At 35.0% G+C, this 20,854-nt stretch overlaps 3 protein-coding genes across 7 annotated transcripts; 2 read left to right on the plus strand and 1 right to left on the minus strand.

The window, feature by feature from the left end:
* Positions 1-9,759: 9,759 nt before the first annotated feature.
* On the plus strand, positions 9,760-10,321 carry LOC18052412 (calcium-binding protein PBP1). Its single transcript, XM_006449115.2, has one exon. The coding sequence runs from the start codon at positions 9,898-9,900 to the stop codon at positions 10,243-10,245; it is 348 nt and encodes a 115-aa protein (XP_006449178.1). The 5' UTR covers positions 9,760-9,897; the 3' UTR covers positions 10,246-10,321.
* Positions 10,322-13,651: 3,330 nt separating this feature from the next.
* LOC18052413 (zinc finger protein CONSTANS-LIKE 4) lies at positions 13,652-14,762 on the plus strand. 4 transcript variants are annotated; one of them, XM_006449117.2, is made up of 2 exons: positions 13,652-14,236; positions 14,325-14,762. In XM_006449117.2, exons 1-2 carry the CDS (start codon positions 13,703-13,705, stop codon positions 14,382-14,384), a joined length of 594 nt encoding a protein of 197 aa, XP_006449180.1. In that variant the 5' UTR covers positions 13,652-13,702; the 3' UTR covers positions 14,385-14,762. The 4 variants fall into 4 exon arrangements, with proteins under 4 accessions (XP_006449180.1, XP_024046259.1, XP_006449179.1 ...); XM_024190491.1 differs by having other exon boundaries at positions 13,652-14,200; positions 14,328-14,762; XM_006449116.2 differs by having other exon boundaries at positions 13,654-14,236; positions 14,328-14,762.
* A 1,137-nt stretch (positions 14,763-15,899) lies between these two features.
* On the minus strand, positions 15,900-20,854 carry LOC18052414 (universal stress protein PHOS32). Of its 2 annotated transcripts, none has more exons than XM_024190493.1 (2): positions 19,917-20,854; positions 15,900-16,415 (listed from the first exon to the last, which is right to left on the minus strand). In XM_024190493.1, exons 1-2 carry the CDS (start codon positions 20,638-20,640, stop codon positions 16,333-16,335), a joined length of 807 nt encoding a protein of 268 aa, XP_024046261.1. In that variant the 5' UTR covers positions 20,641-20,854; the 3' UTR covers positions 15,900-16,332. The 2 variants fall into 2 exon arrangements, with proteins under 2 accessions (XP_024046261.1, XP_006449181.1); XM_006449118.2 differs by lacking the exon at positions 15,900-16,415 and adding an exon at positions 16,592-16,975 and having other exon boundaries at positions 19,917-20,853.

The raw sequence follows: 20,854 nt of genomic DNA on the forward strand, positions 1-20,854 counted from the left end.
ACCCTGATGATGTAAGCGCTTACAAACAGAAGTTAACAAATTAGTGGGCGGCAGAAGTGTTTTGTCAACTTAAGGTATACGAGTGATACACTTGAAAAGTATTCACACACGTTTGATATATGTGTCATTTAAGGGTATATGGCTGATAATTTCTCAAAAAAATAAAAAAAAGACAGTTGGACCCTTACAAAAATTAAAGGACACCACACCAAAATAGTAATTCTCCAGCCAGCTTCTGCTGAGGTATTCAAGATCATCGCATGAATGCGACACATGTAAAAGAGAATAAACTAAGTAAATAACGCCCTACTTGCTCTCCACTCATGCTCTCAATGCTCCAAATGAATAACAAGCCAAATGAATGACATATTCTTTAGGGTTGACCAGTAAAAAATTCTCCAGGTGGCAGGCGACCAGGACACTCTATATAAAGGCACTCAAGTTCTATTTTTCTCTCATAAATACTCGCAATAATACACACACAAAAAAGGTGCTGAAGCTTTCTTTAATCTTCAGCCACCATTGTTAAGGGCTGGCAAGCTCTTAACACTTAGAATATTGCCCATAAACTGATTTGAGTGTCAGAGTGTGGTCACCGCCCGCCATTGGCTCCACATCTAACCTCTCTTCTCAATTTTACAAGTTAAATATGGCCTATCAAGCCAACCCTCACTCTAGATCCAGGTTTCCCAAAACTGACTAACTTCATCCAACACCGTCTCAGATAACGCACCTTGGGCTTTGTGAGGCACCCATGTTACTCTCAATACAAATTTTATTGTGTTTACATGAGTTTTAGTTCCTTTTTTCTTCATACCAAAATCTATTTAATAATAAATTATCTTTGATTATAAAATGTGGGTATTTTAAGAATATAATTTTCTATTAAAAAATGAGTTTAACGAATATTTTCGCATGTTTAAATTGCGCAATTATTAGCATAGCGCTCATTTTCCTAACAAATGCCTGCAATAATGACTATACCGAACTTTGTGGGCTTACCCCACGTTGAGGTTTGGTACCCAACCACGTTTGATGGGCTTCGCACTACTTTTCCGAAAGGCTTCTAACCATCCATATTATAGGTGATTTAGTAATTGGCATTCACGTTGAGTATCACTGCTTGATTTGTACTGTTTTAATCCAAATAGTACATCAGATACTTTGAGATTTTTCAACTTGTTTAAAAGCAAGGATTAAGGGGGGGAAAAAACAAAAAAAGAAAAGAAAAAGTACTCTTTCCTTGCAGTTTCCCAGTTAACATCCTTAATAGAGTGATAACATTTAAAGAAATAATTATGCGAATTCCAAATAATTGAAGGGAGTGATGTTAGGGATGGGTTTACTTTAGGAAACTGCTATGGAAAGGAAATAAAAAATAAGTGGTGACATTTGATCTATTTCATTTCTCTCACTAGTCTCAGTAATCATTTTGATAGGTCTATTTGAACCTACAAAATTATTCACTAAATTTATTTACTAAATTAAACCCACACTTAAATTTTGAAATTTTAAATTTTACTCAACAAACCCGCCTAAATACTCAACATACCCTTACCAAACTCAATTTGTATAATAATAGTATATTTACTATAAATTTATATATGTTCAAAATAATTAATTCAAATATTTCATTTGTATAATCCAATCCATAGATGAACTGGAAATTTTGCAGATTTCTATGATTTTTTGGTTCATTTAGGAAATAATTTGATAAATTATTAAATTTTAATGTTTACGAATGGAATGCTCGAATTTTACTAGAAAAGAATGTAAAAGAATCAGTTATGTAAAAAAAAAATTTAAAAAAATTATTTATATACTTTACTATCTCTCGTCATAAAGGAAATTTTATTTTATTTTGTTATAAAAAATGTTTAACAAACCGTAACTCTTTTTATCACTAAGATTGATTATATTAAAGCATTCATCACTTAAGATAAAAGCATGTCCAGTTAATCAAAAGATGCAACTACATGGTGAAACCATATTATGGGAATCAATCCACTAGTGGCTTGGTGACATATTCACTTTATATGTGTTTTAAGATTAATTAAAAAAAATACACACACAAAAAATATTAATTTAGGTTTAAGAAAAATATAAAAATGAGTTCAATAATAAAATTCTGTTTTTTTTACACTATATTTTATTGTCCATCATGATAATCTGATCTAGGGTATTTTAATAATTAAAAGTTATTTTTAAAGGTGAATTTAATGTGTAGTTTAGCGGGTAGGAGTGGCAAATTAAGGGCTTGGGCCAAGCTTTTTCAAGCTCAGGTCCAAGCCCATTAGCGTAGAGGTGTAAGGGCTGTACTTGAGCCTGGTCCATTGCCAGCTTGGGCTGGATTAGGCTTGGACTTTTACTTATTTTTTAAATTTTTTTAAAAATTATTGTAAATTTGAAATAAGTTAATAATAATCAAATTGTTATAATCAATAATGAATCCAAAAAAAATAAATATTTCAAAATAAAACAATAAAAAAAGTAAATGAAGCAAGTAAAAGTTTAGAGATTTAATTTTTTAGTACTGAATTTTTTTAATTTAAGCACTATGTTAATTAATTAACACTTAAAAGAGAATTTAGTATTATAATTTTAAATTTTTTAATTCATTACTAATATATAAATTAGAGTTTTAGACTTTCTTTTTTTAAAAAAAAAAATTTTAATTTATTATTCTAATTTATAAATTTATATTTATATTTTTAAAAAATTGAGAATTTGGGTCTGCCTCAAATTTTTTTTTTCTTAAACCTTTCTCCCGGTACTCATGTGGGAGGCTCAAAGCAAAAGTCTATAGTAATGAGCCAGGCCAAGCCAGACTTTTTGGTCATCCCCAAGTTAGTTCATATAGACTCACCCTAATCATTTTTTACATTAATTTTCATTTTACCCTTAAATGAAATTACAAAAAAAGACAAACCATTTTTGAAGTAATAATTATTTTTCCTATTAATCGCAATGCTTGAGCAGCTCATTCGTCTTCCTGGCTCGTCAATCGTAGCAGGCTTGTCACACAAATATCTAATAATCTAGTTCGACAAAGCACGGGCAATTTCAGCACAGCATGTCTTGTAGCGCATAATCTACAATTCAGCCTTAGCTACTATTGCGCATTATACTTCAACTTCTCGCACCTGAGAATCAACAACCTCTGCTCCGCCCCAACTTTTTAAAACGAAGATCTTGTGGCTGCTATATACGCCGGCGCAGGACTTAGGTCCAAACTATTCCGGAACAAAAATTGCAACGCAGCACATTCATTATAAGATCCCCAATGCTTCACTTCTCAGCGAGCTTCGTAAAGAAGCTAAGTCAATAAGAACACATTTGAGTGACCTTCTGCAGTAATGGTGGATGCTATCATTGTGGTACAGTGACTCAGTGAGAGAACAAAATTATTTTAAAATTACTAATGGGATTGTTTGAGAGATAGGAGCTGATGAAATAATTTGATGGTTTGGACGGCCTTGGTTCCTTTACAATGTACGTCATACGCGCAAGCATCATCAAGTTATCGCGTCATGGGAATTTCCACTGGCGATTGGTCTGGGATTCTTTCGTTGTTCAATCTAAGTGCAAGTGACGTCTTTTTGTATGCGAGAGAAGTCCTTTTTCATCAACATACATAGTACGTACATCATTCACTAATTCCAACAGGGTACGAAACAGCGTTTAAGCTTTACAGAAGTGGATGATGCATCGTGTGTGTAAATATATAGGACAGACTGATTTAAGTAGCTAACTCGGCTATATATCTGATTTAAAGCCCTGGTGCCGGCCTACTCATGGTCATGGACAATTGGAATGCCAACAAACTGCTTATGATGATTTCATTTAGACAGTTCACTGAAAGAAAAAATCTCGAGATTTGATCAAATAACAAAAATTATTCAATCTATGTGAATTCGTCTAATCTATTAGCCTTTCAAAATACTTAAAATTTCAATAAGGAATTGAGCAGCTTCTTGCTTTGAAATCTCATCAAGAGTCATCAAACATAGATATATCAAATAAAGAAAAAGAAAACAGGTACCTGTCTCGAGATCCTCTATGCTAGCGGACATCAATGGCCGTGACAGTAACGTTGTTAATAGGACATCTATGTTGACTCCCAGAGGACTCGGAATCCAGGGCACTCTGCCCTTACTGTGAATACAGGTTGCTTTGGAACTGGTAGATCAACAATTTCACTACTAAGCATTGATATAACAGTCGATATGCTTGCCCTATCGTGCACATATTCTTGCACACACAACAATCCCACATGTATGCATCTTAAAATCTCCAGTTCGAAGTCTGATTCCAATAGCACTGGATCCATTAACGTGACAATGATGTCTTCATTTCACAATTTCTATGCCTGTATTGGGAAACATTGGTTTTAACGTCTATCTTGTGAGAGCAACAGTATGAAATAAGTTGTTGAGACTTACAAAGCTTAGAAGATTCAAACAATCATTCTCAGGATTAAAACTTGGGCATCTTCTACTGCTGACTCTCTCTACCAACGATACTCCAAAACTGAAAACATATGATTTCTCAGAGAATGGCCCTGCCATTGCATACTCAAAAGGACATGTAGCCACTGCATGTCATCAAAATATTGTCAACTCAAACCAAATGTACCATTGAGTTGAATTAACTCCAAGCACACGTCCCAACTACCCTCGCAGTGTTGGCTTGATCTTGATTGCCTCAAAAAATCCTTGCCATTCCAAAATCTAAAATTTTTGGATTAGTTCTTCATCCAATAAGATGTTATTTGCCTTTAGATCTCTATGTATGATCCGCAGTCCAGAATCCCTATGAAGGTAAAGGAGACCTCGACTGATTCCACTAATGATCTTGAAGTGTTTTCTTCGGTCCAGAAGTTCTTGCAACATTCGATCTTGAAGAATTGTGTAATCCGTAACATGAGGAAAAAAATGTGTTAATACACAAAATATTTCATGCGTGGGAAATGGCAAATGAGCAGAGTTTTTCTAGTTTGTTTCCTAATTTATTGATAAGATGTTAAAAATGTGGTAAGAAATTCTCTTCTTTGCCAATTTCACCACTTGAGCTTATCCTTACACATTGGAGTTGTTTCTTTCTGACACAACCGCTACTCCAGTTTCCTCTTTCTATTCCTCCACATTTTGGCTCAAAACCTTTCATGCAGCTGCAAATTGGTTTTTTCCTCTGAGTTGCATCTTCCAATCGCCGCACACTTGCCATAAACATTGCACTCGGTTTCTGGATATGAAGTTAGTAACCCCCCAATCATTCTCCCCATCAACCCGATTTGTTTTCACAAGTTTCCCTTGTGAGTTCAAGACAAAGATTGAGAATGGGTCGTTTGCAATTGGGTAACTGATATTATTTCTTCCTTCTTCATTATCTACAACAAAATTAAATCCATCACCATTAGCAGAATTCATGTTAGGTACTCCAATAAATATCCGACCATTCCATGGACCGCTTCGCCAGTGAGGGTGTTCCAAATAAAAACTTCAGTAATGTTTAAATGATCAATCCCAGCTGAGAACTGAGAAGCTTCCAATGGATGGATCAAAGGGGCCTTTCCATGATGCCAGCTGCACTTTCTTATCTGTTCTTACATCATCACTAAGTTTCATATTTGTCAAGAGCGTATCCGTCTTGGAAACTTTCTCATATGCTTATTCTACGTCAGGTGTCACTCAAGACAAGATTCCCAGAATCTAAAAGCTGAGCGGCTGTTTTAGGCTTAGTTACTGAATTTTCAACAGTCGATGACCAAAGAACCTCTTCCTGGCCATTCAAAAGTAGAAGTTTGCCATCCTCAGATATGGTGACGATCCCAGATGAATCGTTGAGAGGCTTGTTTCTGTTGGCTACCCAAATGACAGTTGCATGGGTGTCATTGTACCAAATTCCAACATAGCGATTGGTCAAAATAACTAGGGCTGAAAAATCCCAGCTGAAGACACTGCAATTGGAGATGATCGTTTCAGGATCTCTTATGAAATTAGAAAATGTTATGGTATCAATGGCAGTGCAAAAATATGAACAAGAACAAGACAATAGCTGCACAGCAAGGGCTACTGAAATTCTGCGGTTGATACGTTCCATAACATAACGTAGTTAATTGCTTCTTGTTGATCTTTATGAAACTCAAATCTTGAGCTTGATTAATTTGTCGACTTTTTCTTAAGGCAAAATAATTTGTTTATATCTATTTCTGTTCCACGTTTCAATTGGGTAGCTTTAATTAACCTAGATTGGTCAATGCTCCCCTAATTGAATAGCTTTGAGGTTGGAAAGTGTATCAAAATGATTGATATTGATTACTGAATGAAGATCATGAAACGATGAAAAACAACAGAAGTATTAGCTGTTTACGATAAAAATAAAAAAATAAATAATAAAAGGAACTTAATTTTAAGTGGGCCTTTAAATTAATACTAATTGTCAGACCACAAAACCATGCATTGACTTAGGAACTTTCAAGGAAATAGCAAGATGAGGGAATTGACGTTTATGCTAATGTTTGATAAAATCTTAAAAGCCTAAAAGAAAGAAATCTTGCAGCCTGCATTATTCTATTTCTATTCAACATTCAATATTAAATTAGTGATATTAGTATTAAGGGGAAGGCAGTTATAAGGCTTTCTTTAATTTATATTGAAAGTTGAAACAAGACTTCGCCTTGTTGGCAAGCTCTCTTCATGTTCCCATTGCATCTGTTGTAAAATAGCATTGATCGCCGACTTTTAGAAATTCATACCGGTGCCTGATTATTGATTTCATATAAATTCAGACCATATAAGGGGAGCGACTTTGTGGGAAATTTCATTTTGTAATCTAAATTCCAGAGTTATCAATATTATATTAATGATGCGTAAGTTGAATTCTCTTTATCTCCTTGAGAAATTTTATTTGAATCAATCAATACCCAAAATTTTAATATTGATTGCATGAATTTAATTGTATACATTACTGGTGCCTTTAATTTCAATCAGAATCAAACTCATGTAATCATGTTTACTTGTTAAAATAAAAGGAGGAATGAAATTCATTTTGGTGGGTTCCTAGGGATGGCAAAATCCTCCACGGATTTGGGGTCCCATGGAGCCCCACCTTAAATGGAAAAAATTTTGAATAATTTTTGGGGAATGGGGTGGGGAGTGGAGGAAAAATAATCTCCAAATTCTTAATGGGGTGAGGTTTGGTTTTGTACTCCCCACCCCCACCCCAATCCCCATTATATATAAATATGTTTTTAATTCTTATTTAATAATTTTTATTATATCAATTATAATGTCAATTAATAATTTTTTTAAATTTTTATGCAATATAAACAAGATATGAATGAAATAAAATCCTATAATATTTTTCAACTCTGAAATATTGTTATATTTTCTTTTCTCTTTTAAGGTGCTATACTCTTTAAATATTTTTCACTTTTAATATCATTTTAAGATATTGTTTCAAACTTTTAGATATTTTTTTTAAAAGAATTTAAATACTTTATAATATGATGATAATTTTATTTTAAGTCTATAATTTTTAACTTACTAAAATAATATATTTATACATATTATAAAATAGATAAATGGGGAATGAGGTGGGGATGGGGGAATCATTCCCCACATGGGATTCTCCATCCCCACCCCATTAAATTTATTGGGGAATGAGGTGGGGAATGGAGGCAAAAATTTCTAACGGGGTGGAGAATGGGGTAGGCCTCCCCACCCCCACCCCACCCCATTGTCATCCCTTGATAAATTTAGAAATTGGGAATGGAAATTGATTCCCAAAGCAAAAACTTCATAAAATACCCCACTTAAATTACATTGTCACAACTTTCTCCTCTATTTAAATAATACAAAAAATGAAAGCGAAAATCACAGCAAGCAACCAAAACCCAAATCTCCTCGCGTAGCACCTCGAAATTGCGTCATCTTTCATTCGGCAGCATCTTTGGTGTCTTTCATTGTTGATTTGAAGATGGAAAAGAAGAAGAAATGATAAAGAATAGAAACAAAAGAAAAATGAGAAGAAGAAACCAAGAAGAAGAAGAAGTAACGAAGAATTTGCATAAGAGAGAGAGAAAATAATAATAATAAAAAATAAAAAGAGAGAAAATAACAACAACAACTATTAGTATTAGATCAGAATTCTCTCATGATCTAATCATATTCTGAGCAAATAATTCAATTACTAATGGGTAGTTAATAAATAAAAATAAATAAAAAAAGTTGAATCTTACCCATACAATACTACTAAAAGACACATGTCAGAAAATCTTGAAAAGTTTAGAAGAGAATCATTTTCCATTAGTATGATCACTAACAATAATTTTCTTAATAATAATAATAATCATAATCATTATAATGAATAATAAAAATATGGTAATAATAAATTATAGATATTTTAGTAATTTGAAATAATTCATATTGATTCTAAGGTAGAGTAAACACATCAATGTTAATATAGCTTATTTATATTTCAATTTCTACAGTTAAAGTAAATAATTTATTTTTATTTTTATTCCCTAATTTGATTCAAATCAATTTATATTCCAATCCATTACAATTCTAACCCATTCTAATTACAGATCAGTAAATTCACCATGCATATAATCTTTATCGTATGAAGAGGTCAAAAACTATAATTCTAATTTATTTAGCCAATCTAGGTGTTTCCTACTTCCATCTAAAATAAAAGCCTTTGACATCTCAAATTAGTGATAATAGTTTATGTGATAATTCACTTAATAGAAAAACTTGAAAAGCGCTACTTTTCAAAAAAAAAAAAACATTCATAAAAAAAAAAAGAAAAGAAAAGAAAAGAGAGAGATGGGGATGGGGAGAGAATTTCATCAACCTGCTAACATCTCTAACTTATTAAACATTTATATATAAATAATTTTTTTAAAAAAATCAAACATACACACTACCCCATGCATTACCCAAAAGAAGAAAATAAAAAACAAACAAACAAAATATCTTCATCATCGAGGGGGCTCACGTGCATGTCAAGACTCAGGAAAGAGCCAATAGTACTGACCAGTGACCTAACTCATCTTCATCGAAGCTACGCACAACTTTCGCATCGCAGTAGTAAATGGCAGTAACTTAAATCAAATCTTATTTTATTCTATTTTAACTATACTCTTAGTTAGCTATTGCAAAAAAAAAAAAAAAAAAAAAAAAGATATGCACTCCACTTTCGTCCCACTAGAATGAATTTATAAGGCGATTTTATTATTTATTCAAATTTCAAAAATATTAATTACGGTTTCTATTTACTTTTATCCGAGGTTAGAGCTTAAGTTTCTATTTAATATCATATAAAGCAAAGACCATTTCTATTTCTACCCTACAAGGCTAACGCTATGTTTTTGGCGGCAATGTGTACACACATTTTGGGAAGGTGTCAGGCTATGTATAATTAAAAATAAATAAAAAATAAAAAATTCCTGTCTGGAAACAATACCAATTAAAGTTGTAGCATGGCGTTTTAGTAAATTGCCGTCCAAAACAAAACTTTAATGATTTTACCTTATGAATAGGAAAACGCTTGCCATGACCAAAAATAAACCTGGTGGCACCTTCCCATGCAACTTCGAGGAAGGAGAACCCTTTTCAGTAGACGAATCATACTCAGCAAAATGCCGGCAACTTCTACAGCTTCTGCAACTTACCTGTACCTTCGTTGTCATTCATCTCTCCACTCTTTCCTAGAACGCCTTTTTTTTTCCTCATTTTTTTTCTTTCCCCTTAAGCTTTCCTTTGTATTTCTCTTAATTTACACATCGCACACTTTACGTATATTATAAATACACCGCACCCGCATTCTCAGTTCTCACATTTCAGTAGTAATTAGTTGTTCAAAGCTAGCTCTAGCCTTAATTATTGAACAATGGCGTCTGCAAATAGTGGGGTTGTGTTTGAAGATTTCTTTCCTGCCATGGTCGAGAAATTGGGAGCTGAAGGGTTCATGCAGGAGCTGTCTAACGGGTTTCGTTTGCTAATGGATGAGGGCAAAGGTTTGATCACTTTTGAGAGCCTGAAGAAGAACTCTGCCTTGCTTGGATTACAAGACATGAGTGACGAAGAGTTGATGTGCATGTTGAGAGAAGGTGATCTTGACGGAGACGGGGCTTTGAACGAAATGGAGTTTTGTACTTTGATGTTTAGGTTGAGTCCTGGCTTGATGAAAAATTCTACCAATTTGTTCTTAGAAGCTTTAAATGTTGATGATTTTTAAATTGTACTTTGCTCATCATCTAGAGCTTCCTTCCTTATTATTTCTGAATCTTTATGTCTCTGGCTATATATATACATTACTTTGTAATGCATGTTAATTATTAATTAGATATAGGTATATCACTCTTCTTAAGCCGTAACAACGCAGTTGAGATGGCACCTATCTGTGACCTAACCTCCAATCATCCTCCTTGAACGGCTTTATCTGACCACCTTTGATGGTTTGAATCATCGCGCAGTGATTGTGGACACATTACATATCTATGCCCGCAGGACGATATCAGCATTACCCGATCATCTGCTGTTTTCGTATATTCACAAATTAACTAACAAATGGGCTTCAACGAGCCAAGCCCAGCCGAGTCATGCATCGCAACTTCAAAATTAATACGGGAAGAATGAGGATACATATCACTTCTGCTGAACCAAATACATGTTGCCATGTGGCTACCATTTTTTGCAAATTAAAGAGGAACGGAAACAAATTGTTTGGTGGAAGAAGACGCCCGGCCCCAACGTAAAATGGAAACAATTCTCTGGTTGAAACTGTTCCTAACAGAAAAGGGAAACAATTTTCTGGCCACGGGCTGCACACATTCAATGGAGGGCATGCTTGCCACTTATGTCCATGAAAAGATCATTTTGACTGATCAGTCAACATCATCACCATTGATGGGGACTCTACGTGAGTTGTATCTGTCATTCATACAATCCTATATTTGAAATTTTATCTTCACGCAGAGGATTTATAATTTTACTCAACGGGAAAGATGTTTCAGAGTCAAAATCTATTTCAGAATTAAAATCTTACAACACACACGGTTTAATTCCCTGCATTCTATTTGATTGTCAGTGTAAATGGCAAAGAGTATAACCACTTACTCTATACCAAATGTCTATAAAAAATATAATAAAAACACATGAAAGGATGTCTTCATTAGGGATGGCAAAACACCGGGCAGGGTCCGGTCTACAATGACCGGACCCCGCCCGGATGCAACCGGTCCGAATCTGGGTCTGGGTCGGGTTTTAATTCGGGTACCCGAATTTTATATTTTTTAATATTATATGTATATATATTTTTTATTTTTTGGTAATTTTATAAGTTTTAAATTTATTTCAATAAATTTTGACATGAAAATATAAACTTTAAGTGCTTAAAACTTTATATATGTATAATAAATTAGTCAAATAAATATAAATATTTAAAATAATATATATTTTATAATATTTTTTTAATAAAATCCGGGTTCCGGGTTTATCAAGTGATGTTCAAGACCGACCCGGCTTCATACCCGGGCCGGGTAATACTCGGCCCACAATGCCCGGGTACAGTCCAGGTCCAGACCGGACGGGTATTTTTGCCACCTCTAGTCTTCATATTACTCCAATCAGGGGTTTAAGACACAACAAATACGTGACAATATAAATATCACATGACAACTTATATTAAACTTCAAAATTTATAAATCGAACCCAAAACATTATCAATAAGTGACACGTGATTACTAACAAAATCACATGTCAATGGTTGAAATAAAGACAAAAATGGTTAACAAATCTTACGACATAAGGTAAAATAAAATGATGAATAGTGAAAATTTAAATCTAAAATTAAATCTCTCACCAAGTCTGCTTCTTTCGATCTATAAATACAAGCCAAAAAGATTTAGAAAGGACTTTTGGCTAATTTTTCTCACCCAAGTAAGAGAAATAAGATCTCATATCTATATAAGTTCATAAAATAAATATTGACAAAAGTATCAGTGCCTTCGTGGGTACATATACTCCAGTCTAATTTGTGAAGATATTTCAAAAACAAACCAAAAAACACTCAATCTAATAGCACAAACAGATATAATTCTTTAATTGAATTTCTAATCTAAACATATCCGGAACGTTGAAGGTTTTTTGAACATTTAATTACCCGTGATCTGCAACAAAATATTCACGTCGATGGATGCAAGTATGCATTAAAGTTGCTATTGTTATTCAGCAAAGTAGATTGATTTTTACCATTCTAAAAACTGGGTTTCGATGTGTTCTATGATATGACAATGGGAACAAGTTCAGTGGCACCTTAGGTATCCAACTGTATCCGGCAATTTATTAAGACTTAGATGGTCATGGCCTAGGAGCCACACATATTAGAGTCTTAAATAGCAGTTGAACTCAAGGGTTAGACACTAACACCAACAAAACCAAACAAAACAAAGCATAAAATTAAATAACTTTTTACTTGAGATTAACCCGTAATGAGCTTCCTGACCACGGACACATCAAAATAAATCCACACATCCTAACGACCCAATTTGAAAAATTCAGACAGTTAATGATAATTTATAATTTTATACAATCTATCTCGAAACTCGAATGGGTCGACATGTGTCAACGTCACCGGGCACCATCATTTGAAATACTTGAACAAGATAAAACAATAATAATGCCAAAAGGGCTAGAGTCTTATATTTCATTTTCGATATGTGTCTAAATACAGAGAAGAAAGTGATTAGTGGAAATAATTTCAGCCAGAAGATTGAAGCAAATTAAGAAGCAAGTCAAGTTAGGTCCAGTGCTTGACATCCATGTTAGCATCGGAACTAAAACACCTTGTGGATATCATGTGACGTGGGAAGATCTAAGTGGGCATTCAATTTCCAATATCCAATAGCTCACCAAACACACACCTAAGGAAGTACAGATTTAACTTAATACATCAAATTCGTTAATTTAATCACTCCATTATTTGATTGATAAAAGCATTTTCAAATGAAATTTTACATTTCATTTAAAGAGCCACGTCGATTTAAACTTTTAAGATTTTTCAAATGAGATTGTCCTTGTCTCAAAGGTGATTTATCTCTTTTTAATTAGTGATATATTTTTTACCTCATCATTATTAAAGAAAAAAAGTGCTACAATTATTATTATTTTAATAAAAGAAAAAATTTAATTAAAATAAGATTATTTATTTTTATTTAAAGAATTTTTGGAAAGGAGTTCTTGAATGGTCTAATAACCAATTATTAAAAATCTATTTTGGAACCAACAAAGTGTTGGCTCCACTGGCAATGGAGTCCCCTTAAGTGGCTTGATTGAGTTTGCTCCCCAGTTCGAGTCGCAGGGAAGTCGCCTTTGTTGGGAGAACATGTGCCTCTCGGTTCGAGCGGGGACTTCTAGTCTGGGTTGTGGTACGGGCTTAAAGGTGCCTCCTACAGTTGGAGCCCTCCCCAGGATATTTCGTGGTCAAAAACTAAAAAAAAAAAAAAATCCATTTTGAAGGGGGCAAAATAGTCAAATATTAACTAACTGCAAGTTGCCCTGATCCCTGAACCATGTGTTTAGTTAAGCTTTAAGCACAAGGTTGTCTAACATAGACAAGAGCAAAACAGGGGTATATAACATATTGGTTTGGAGTAGCAAGTGTAAGATTAAAATCTCTTTAGTTTTCTTTGAAAATGAAAAAGTGTGAGCTCTGTGGGTCTCCAGCCAAGATGTTCTGTGAATCTGATCAAGCTAGCCTGTGTTGGGACTGTGACACCAAAGTTCATGGTGCCAATTTTTTAGTGGCTAAGCATTCAAGAACTCTTCTTTGTCATGTCTGTCAATCTTTAACTCCCTGGAATGGCTCAGGGCCAAAACTCGGCCCCACTATATCTGTCTGCAATGTTTGTGTTGGTGACGGCAGTGGTTCTACTTCTAGAGAAGAAACGAATCGTGGAGAAACATATACTGATGATGATTATGATGATGCCAATGAAGAAGAAGATGATGATGATGATGGGGGTGATGAAGATGAAGATGATGATGAAGAAAATCAAGTTGTGCCATGGTCATCGACACCGCCGCCTCAAGTTTCAAGCTCTTCAACAAGTGATCAAGAATTTGCAAGTAAGTTTTGTAATGGTGGAGAGGGCACTTATTCTGAATCCCAGATGTCATTCTCTTTGAAGCATGTGCGTAATGAGATTACAAAGTTTCATTCTCGTCAAGTATGTTGTTTCTATTACTCCTGAATCTTACTAGATCTTCTTGGCAAACTTGAAATCTTCCATTAATATTATTAAATTGTTCTTGAAGCAGGATTATCATCAAGGGTACTCATCATCTTCTCAACAAAACAAGAATCCATACTTTTGAAATACATCTATGTATATCTCAGCTTGCTTTAAGTACCTTCTGGGCTAATGATGAACTAAAAAAGAAGTGAAGCAGCGTCAAGATCGAAGACCAATATAGTTAATCAATCCATTTTTCTGAGATAGCAAGAATAATGATTCATCACATCTCATGGGCCAAAAGAGAAAGAGAAATTTCGGGAGTTGTTGATGGCATTTTCATTGACTAATAGCTGCTTAAGATGATGAGGTATTTGACTTTTAAGTTATCTAGTTCAAGTCTTATTACATTGATGATCGATGTTGTCTCTTTTTGAGTCCTAAAGATTCACATCCTTTCTTCAATATCTTTCATGTAATGTTCTTTGATGTTTATATGAGTTTGTACCTTAAAAATTAACCTCCATGTTATCTTAATTCCGGGTCACTTGCTGGATATTTCATTGCCACACATAATGCTGCCATTAGCAAATGCCCATTCATAAAGCACACGAAATATCGGGTAATGGCCAGGCCATTATCATGAATGCATTGAGTTCCAAGACAAAAAGTGGGGGAAAAAAAAGAGTGGGACCCTAGTTCTACAAAGAATGTGGATATAATTGGCTAAGTCTCCAATTTGGATTCATCCTTAGACCGATGAAATACAAGTGAACAATCAACCAAAACCACTGAACTTTTTAATTCTAGAGAGGAAGGTGGTATTCATTGTTTCTTTAGCATGCGCCACAAGTTTTTTGGTTGTGCTTCTGTTTTTGAGAACCCTTTTGCACACCAGTGAAAATTCAAGGTACATTCCATTCCTTTGAAACGCTGAGATCATAATAAATTATCGAATGGTTTTCATTTACAGTTGGACTTGTGGCTCTCAAGCTACACTTTTTCTTTTTCTTTTTTTAATATTTTAAATTGGAAGGTTCGATCTGGGCTTTAAAATGGCCTATTTCTCTGCCAAGTATCCAGTAACATGCAACTTTAATGGAAGATTGTCAAACGTTCTTTTGTCAATCAACAACCTGAACCTGAACCAACAGAGGAAGACAGAGAAATAGTCTCCATTAGAATAAAGAGTCTTTTTTTTATTATTATGGTAATCTTAATTCTTAAACAGGAATCTTTGGATTATAATCTCAAGATAATTTTCACAATAAACATTTCATCTCCTTATCAGATCTATCAACACAACCGACCATCACTCTTGATTTATTTAGTAGTCCTTAAGTGATAATTCGACACCTCCACGTGATTACCATAACCCATGGATTTGTATTTTAATTGCAAGTTGATATCGATCTCTGTTCCTTAAAACAGAGTCATTATTCATGATAAAGGCTTGGACAAAAAAGAAGGAATCAATAAAGGAGAAAATTTAAGTGGTTATGCGATATGTTCTAAAATCGTAAGTATCCTATGGATAAAATCAAATAGATATTTGGAAATATTGGATCCCCCTTTGGAATGATAATAGGTTAGGATTCCATTACTAGCTACAACGACCTACCATAGATATTTTGAGTCAACATATGATAGCCGCAAATTTAATTATTCTTCTCAAAGAACATTGGCCCCCCTTTTTTCTCTTGCAATTATAGCCACTTGTACTCTCTTTATATAGAGAATATAAATACATACCTCTTCCAAATTCCAATTAATTCGAGTTGCATGCATGACATATAAATATTTAATTCACCCAAATACAGAAAGCATAGGCTCAGAGTGCTTCCATTTGTAGGAGATTCTCTGAGAGTTTCACATTTGTTTACATTCCATATCCATATGCAGCCAGCAATTATCGTTTCGTATATAGCACATCAAATGCTTTTGACCTTCCCGAAAAGCTCAAGGACCTTCGATATCCCTCACTCTCAGTTACTCTTCCGTCCGTGTCTCTCTGTGTGTGGTGCGCGCACATTTTAATTTTTAATATTTTTTCCCTGGAGACAAATTCTGGGAGGCTGAAGATCATACCATCAATGCTGGAACCCCCTGAAGCCACATCTTGCACCCCCGTGTAACATTTTGTCATTCTTTGCATCCAACATCAGGCTTGTTTCTTTATAAGACAACGACACTTGAAATCAGCTTCTCACCTTATAACAGTGTCGCAAGTCATCTCATGACAAACATTTTTCTCTCATCTTTTTTCTCAATTTTTCTTGTCTCTAAACATTAAGAGCAATGTGGATAAAGTCATTATAACAGTGGGTATGACATGCTACAATGCTAGAATCCAAATGCAAAATCACCTTACTTCCAAACCAGTACCGAAAACACATGAGATACCAAACCCCATTTACAGCAGCAGTATCACATATATTATGTATTAAAACTAAAAGCTTAAAGTTGCAAACTGGTAGAAAGGTTTCTAATAGACAATTTCCATTACAAGATTAAAAAAAGGGTAAACACTACTTACACTAAAATACCAAGAAGGAACCAAAAGAAATGATTTGTTATCCAAACTTCACAGGTATTCAAGGCAACAAGCAAATGAAGAAAACATAATCAACTGCTTCCACACTTATTCACAAGACATGTTCACACACCCACAAGCACCCCTCCAATTTTTGAAACCTGGCGTCTCCTTATCTGCTCAAGAAGCTTTCTCAATATCTGTGACAAATGAAATATTGCTCTCAATATCAAGTTTCACTTTAAAAAAAAGGGACAACGATTGCAGTACACATGACTAAAGGTGAACCAAAAGAGAATGGAAATAGACGGAGAGGGGAGAACAATTCCGGCACTTAGTGCATACCATTAACTTTCGTTTTAGCCTCTACTAGTTGGCTCTACACCAGTTGGGAGTGAAATATACTAGTATCATAAACATCAAAGTTTTTCACCATTAAAAAGTTGTCCACCAGTACCTACCCACTATACCATCTAAAACACGAGCAATGTTCTAGCAATATGAACTAGATGAATCTATATGAAACAGTCTTCCTACATAGTTTGCCTACAAGCAAAGATAGTCATAAAAAATCAAGGAATGTCAATCTATCTCGCTTTTTTGTTAGGGAACCCACAACTTCAGGAACCATATTTTCACCAACAGTAGAAGGCAGTCTCCACAACTTGAGATTGCAACACCAACATTCTTCGATATCATCATCTCAATGGAAAGTGGCAACCACACACCACAACAAAGATTCCATCACTAACCCATAGTCCTCATTTATCTCTTATTCACGGATTCAAAATCTCCAGCCTCAACAATAATGAACTACCAATCCTAAGAGGGTACCAAAACTGCAAGGCAACCTGCAGAAATACTTAGTCTGAACATAGAGAAAATACAAAAAAATATTATCAACTAACAAATTTTGCATGCTCAAGATGCTCCAACAAATATTCCAATTGTCTGCAAATACTTTGAATAACAGAGTATCAGAGAAACACTGTTGTCACTGCAGTATGCTTGTCATTCTAGCAAATGTCTGGATGCATGAATCAGTGCAACGTGGTATTTGCTAATAGAAAATTCATTGTTTGATAAAACTGGTTGCTTCACTACATTTTCACACATTTTTTCATTTAAACTAAGCATCACAGAGACCACAATCACCAATATTATCCTTGAAGTTATCACTCAGATAAGCAGTTCTCAGAATGATGCTGCATTTGCCATGATCCCCCATTTTAGTAAAAGAAACAACCAAAAGGAAAACAAAAACCTTCTGTCCCCATTTTACTTCACTCACTCTTAGGCAAACATGACAGGATCAGGACATTCACATTCAAAATTCATACTTCGCTGTACCAAGTTTGCCCTCATCTTCTGAAGTTGCTTTGCTTTTTGCAGAAACATACACAATTCACATTAAAATTTAAGATTCTAATAGAAATCCAAGTTACAATTCCCTTTTGAGTTTTGGTCATATACAAATATTTCAGGAACCTAGAACTAAAACCTGATTACTGTTTATGACAGTAGATATAATTACAAGTCCATATATTCTCATATATTTAATATTGTAACAAAACCAACATGGATTCAAGAATCTATCATTGAATAGAAGCAAGAACTCAGTAACAAACTCTTTTTGCATCAATGAGGAACACTGGTTGCTATAGAACTTTTTCTAAAGGACAAAATTATTCTCAAGACTAATGAAGCCTCATAAAGATATATGTCTACCCAAAGTCCCAATTCAAGAAGAAATCAACAAAACAATAAAAGCAGCTCTTGTAAGGATTTACTTGAGAGAGATCCCTCCAACCCTAGGCCACTCACAAAAGGACACAATACTTCAACGGTTAAAGCAACAATTAATTTCTACACAGAAGATACTTCACAAGATAGAAGATTCCATATTGATCTTCATACCAAAAAAGAATCGAATGAAAGTGCTCCACCAAACAACTATATAGTAAAAGTGACGTAAGAATTCAATTATCGGACCTTAAATCCAGTTTCTGTTACTTCTTGTTTCTTGTCTTCATTTAAAAAAAAGGAGAAAATTAAATTCCCTTTGATTTCCTAGATATCAAATTGTTAATAAGTCCAAATGGATGCTGAATTTGCATCATGAATGTTGGAATACTGAACTCAAAACCCGGAAAAAGGTTGAAACTGTTTCTAAACTACACTTTCAAAGTAGACATGTCCCCAAAACCTGGAACTTTGAAATAGTGCTTGCAATGGTGCCATGAAATTTAATTAAATGGGAGGGTCAAGGAAAGAAAGATTGTTGCACTGCATGTGCTTTGAATACAATGCCCATTAACTTATCTTGAAATGCTGAGATGAAAAATAATTTTTTTGCATAAGTGAAGTACCGACAAATGCATGAATGAAGCGGAAACGATAAATTACATTGTAACAGATGAACTGACCACAAACAGACAATACTTAAAATGATGCGGAATCTAGGAGTGCATCTTCTTTCTTTTTTCGGAATAAGACACATCAGCAATTCTAAATGGACTATCAGCAGGAAAAACAAAAAAAAAAAGAGTTTACAACTTGGGAAAGGAGGTGCCCTAGAAATAGAAGTATTTTGAAGAAGATAAATTGATACAAAACTGCAACACCTTTTATGGACTGTAAACAGGAAAATAAAAATTATGCATACTTGCCCAACCAAAAAAAAAAAAAAAAGGGACATTTCCATATGACAAAGGCAACAGTCTCTAAAAACTTAAAGCACTATGAACTAAAACTAGAGTGTCCTCATTTTCCCTTTCATCCAAATAGAATGATCCAGAATTGCTAATTTCTGGGACTAACCATTTGATGCAACAAAATGAAAAATGGTCAAGAAAAACATGGTTAACAACTGATACTCTATAGCAACACAATGTCAGGACTGAAACACTGATCATCATACAAAATGATCTTCAGTTAAACAGAAACCTGTAAGTATATACAAGGAGTGAAAATTTTATAATGAATAATTATTATACACTGTCAATATCAGCAATAAGAACTGCCTAGACCACAATTAAAAATGAGGCAACAATCGCAATAAAGACCATAATCTGGGAAACAAAAATGAAAGAAAACTTGAAGCATTTGACGTTGAAAGTAGGATGAAATTGTAAAAGAAACCTGAATGTTTATCGAAAGCATCATGGTACTCCTGCTCATCCTCTTCCGCAACCGTACAGAGCTCATTCTCTCGACCAAGTTTCACTCCATCGGATTTGGAGGCAGCATCAGCATCACCATCAGCAGCGTCTTTGTCATCAGAAAACCTAACAACAATAACAGGACAAACACAGTGATGCACACAATAATCACTCACACTCCCTAGCCTACTCTTACTACTCTTCTTTGCAGCACCAAAGCCTCTGCTTCCCATAATCACCGCACTCAGCCCCAGCCTCTCCACCTCCAAACACAGCCTCTCCTTCATATCATGATCCTTCACTATGTGGATCTTGAACGGTATCTGCGCCTCCACCAGCGGCTGCGCCAGATCGTTGGCTTTAGTCGTCGTGAACTGATCAAAATCATCCTCCAGCTTCCGCTGCGACTCCTCCGACTCGCTCATTTCCAACGACACCTCTATCGCGCCCCAGTCCGCACCGTACAGCACGCTCGTGGGACGCACGTGCAGCAGAACCACGGCGTCCCCCGGGCGCAAGTAATTCTGCACCGCCCATTTCACGGCGAACGCGCTCTCGTCGCTCAGATCCACGGCGATCCCGATCTTGCGGTGGGCCCCACCGGTCGTTGGAGAAGATAGTGGGAATCTCGGGGAGGACGGTTGGACTATCACCGCCGTTGCTTGGCGGTCCGATAATTCCGGCGGGTGTTTTGGCGACGTCATGCTATATTTATGTAAGTATATAATTAAGAGCTACAACAGAGTTATAATTTAGTTTTTCGTAATTGATTGAGGGAGAAATGAAACGCGGAGCGGCAGAGGGACGCGGGGGTGCTGTGCATTTAATAATATTTTATTTAAGTTTAACGGGGGCGAGTTGCTGCAGAGGGAGCCACGTTGGAAGGTATCAGCAGTATCAGTGGCAAGTGCTTGGCAC

Source organism: Citrus clementina, unplaced genomic scaffold, assembly GCF_000493195.1.
Source record: "Citrus clementina cultivar Clemenules unplaced genomic scaffold, Citrus_clementina_v1.0 scaffold_2, whole genome shotgun sequence".
In the NCBI taxonomy this organism is placed as follows: Eukaryota; Viridiplantae; Streptophyta; class Magnoliopsida; order Sapindales; family Rutaceae; genus Citrus; species Citrus x clementina.